At 41.4% G+C, this 444-nt stretch overlaps 1 protein-coding gene across 1 annotated transcript in view; it reads left to right on the top strand.

Moving 5' to 3' along the window:
• Positions 1-444, top strand: part of LOC127646149 (dynactin subunit 2-like) — a 23850-nt gene continuing 23406 nt past the window's right edge. The window contains exon 1 of the mRNA XM_052129608.1: positions 1-190. Coding sequence (XP_051985568.1) covers positions 155-190 — 36 coding nt within the window. The 5' untranslated portion in view covers positions 1-154. The remainder of the gene's footprint in view (positions 191-444) is intronic.

Genomic DNA, 444 nt, shown 5'->3' with positions numbered 1-444 from the left:
AAGATCTCTGGTGTGACGTTGCAGCTGTCACTGTAGCAGGCGAGTCATACGGCAGATCCGCTTCATCCATCTATTTGAATACAAATATAATATTGGCATAACAGAGACCGATTATATATTTAACTGTTGCTACTTTCCCCTCGAACGTGCTGCAATGGCTGACCCGAAGTATGCCAACCTGCCGGGCATCGTAAGTGCTTCATTCTGCACATTAACAACAGTAACAACATTGAGGGATATTAGCATTAGCACATATCTCGCGCACGGTCGATTATCATAAACAGAATCAAACGGTAGAAGCTCCTGTCATAAAATAACGCGTTTGTTGACTCGTAATGTAAAATATAAGCTAATATAAGGATGCTTTACCAAACTATCCGTGTCAACTTTTAATACTAGGTAACAAAAGCAGCACGAGTCGCATCTACCAATAGCAAATCCAGC

Source organism: Xyrauchen texanus, chromosome 7 (genome assembly GCF_025860055.1).
Source record: "Xyrauchen texanus isolate HMW12.3.18 chromosome 7, RBS_HiC_50CHRs, whole genome shotgun sequence".
Taxonomy (NCBI): domain Eukaryota; kingdom Metazoa; phylum Chordata; class Actinopteri; order Cypriniformes; family Catostomidae; genus Xyrauchen; species Xyrauchen texanus.
This window is presented reverse-complemented; position numbering and strand designations above follow the sequence as displayed.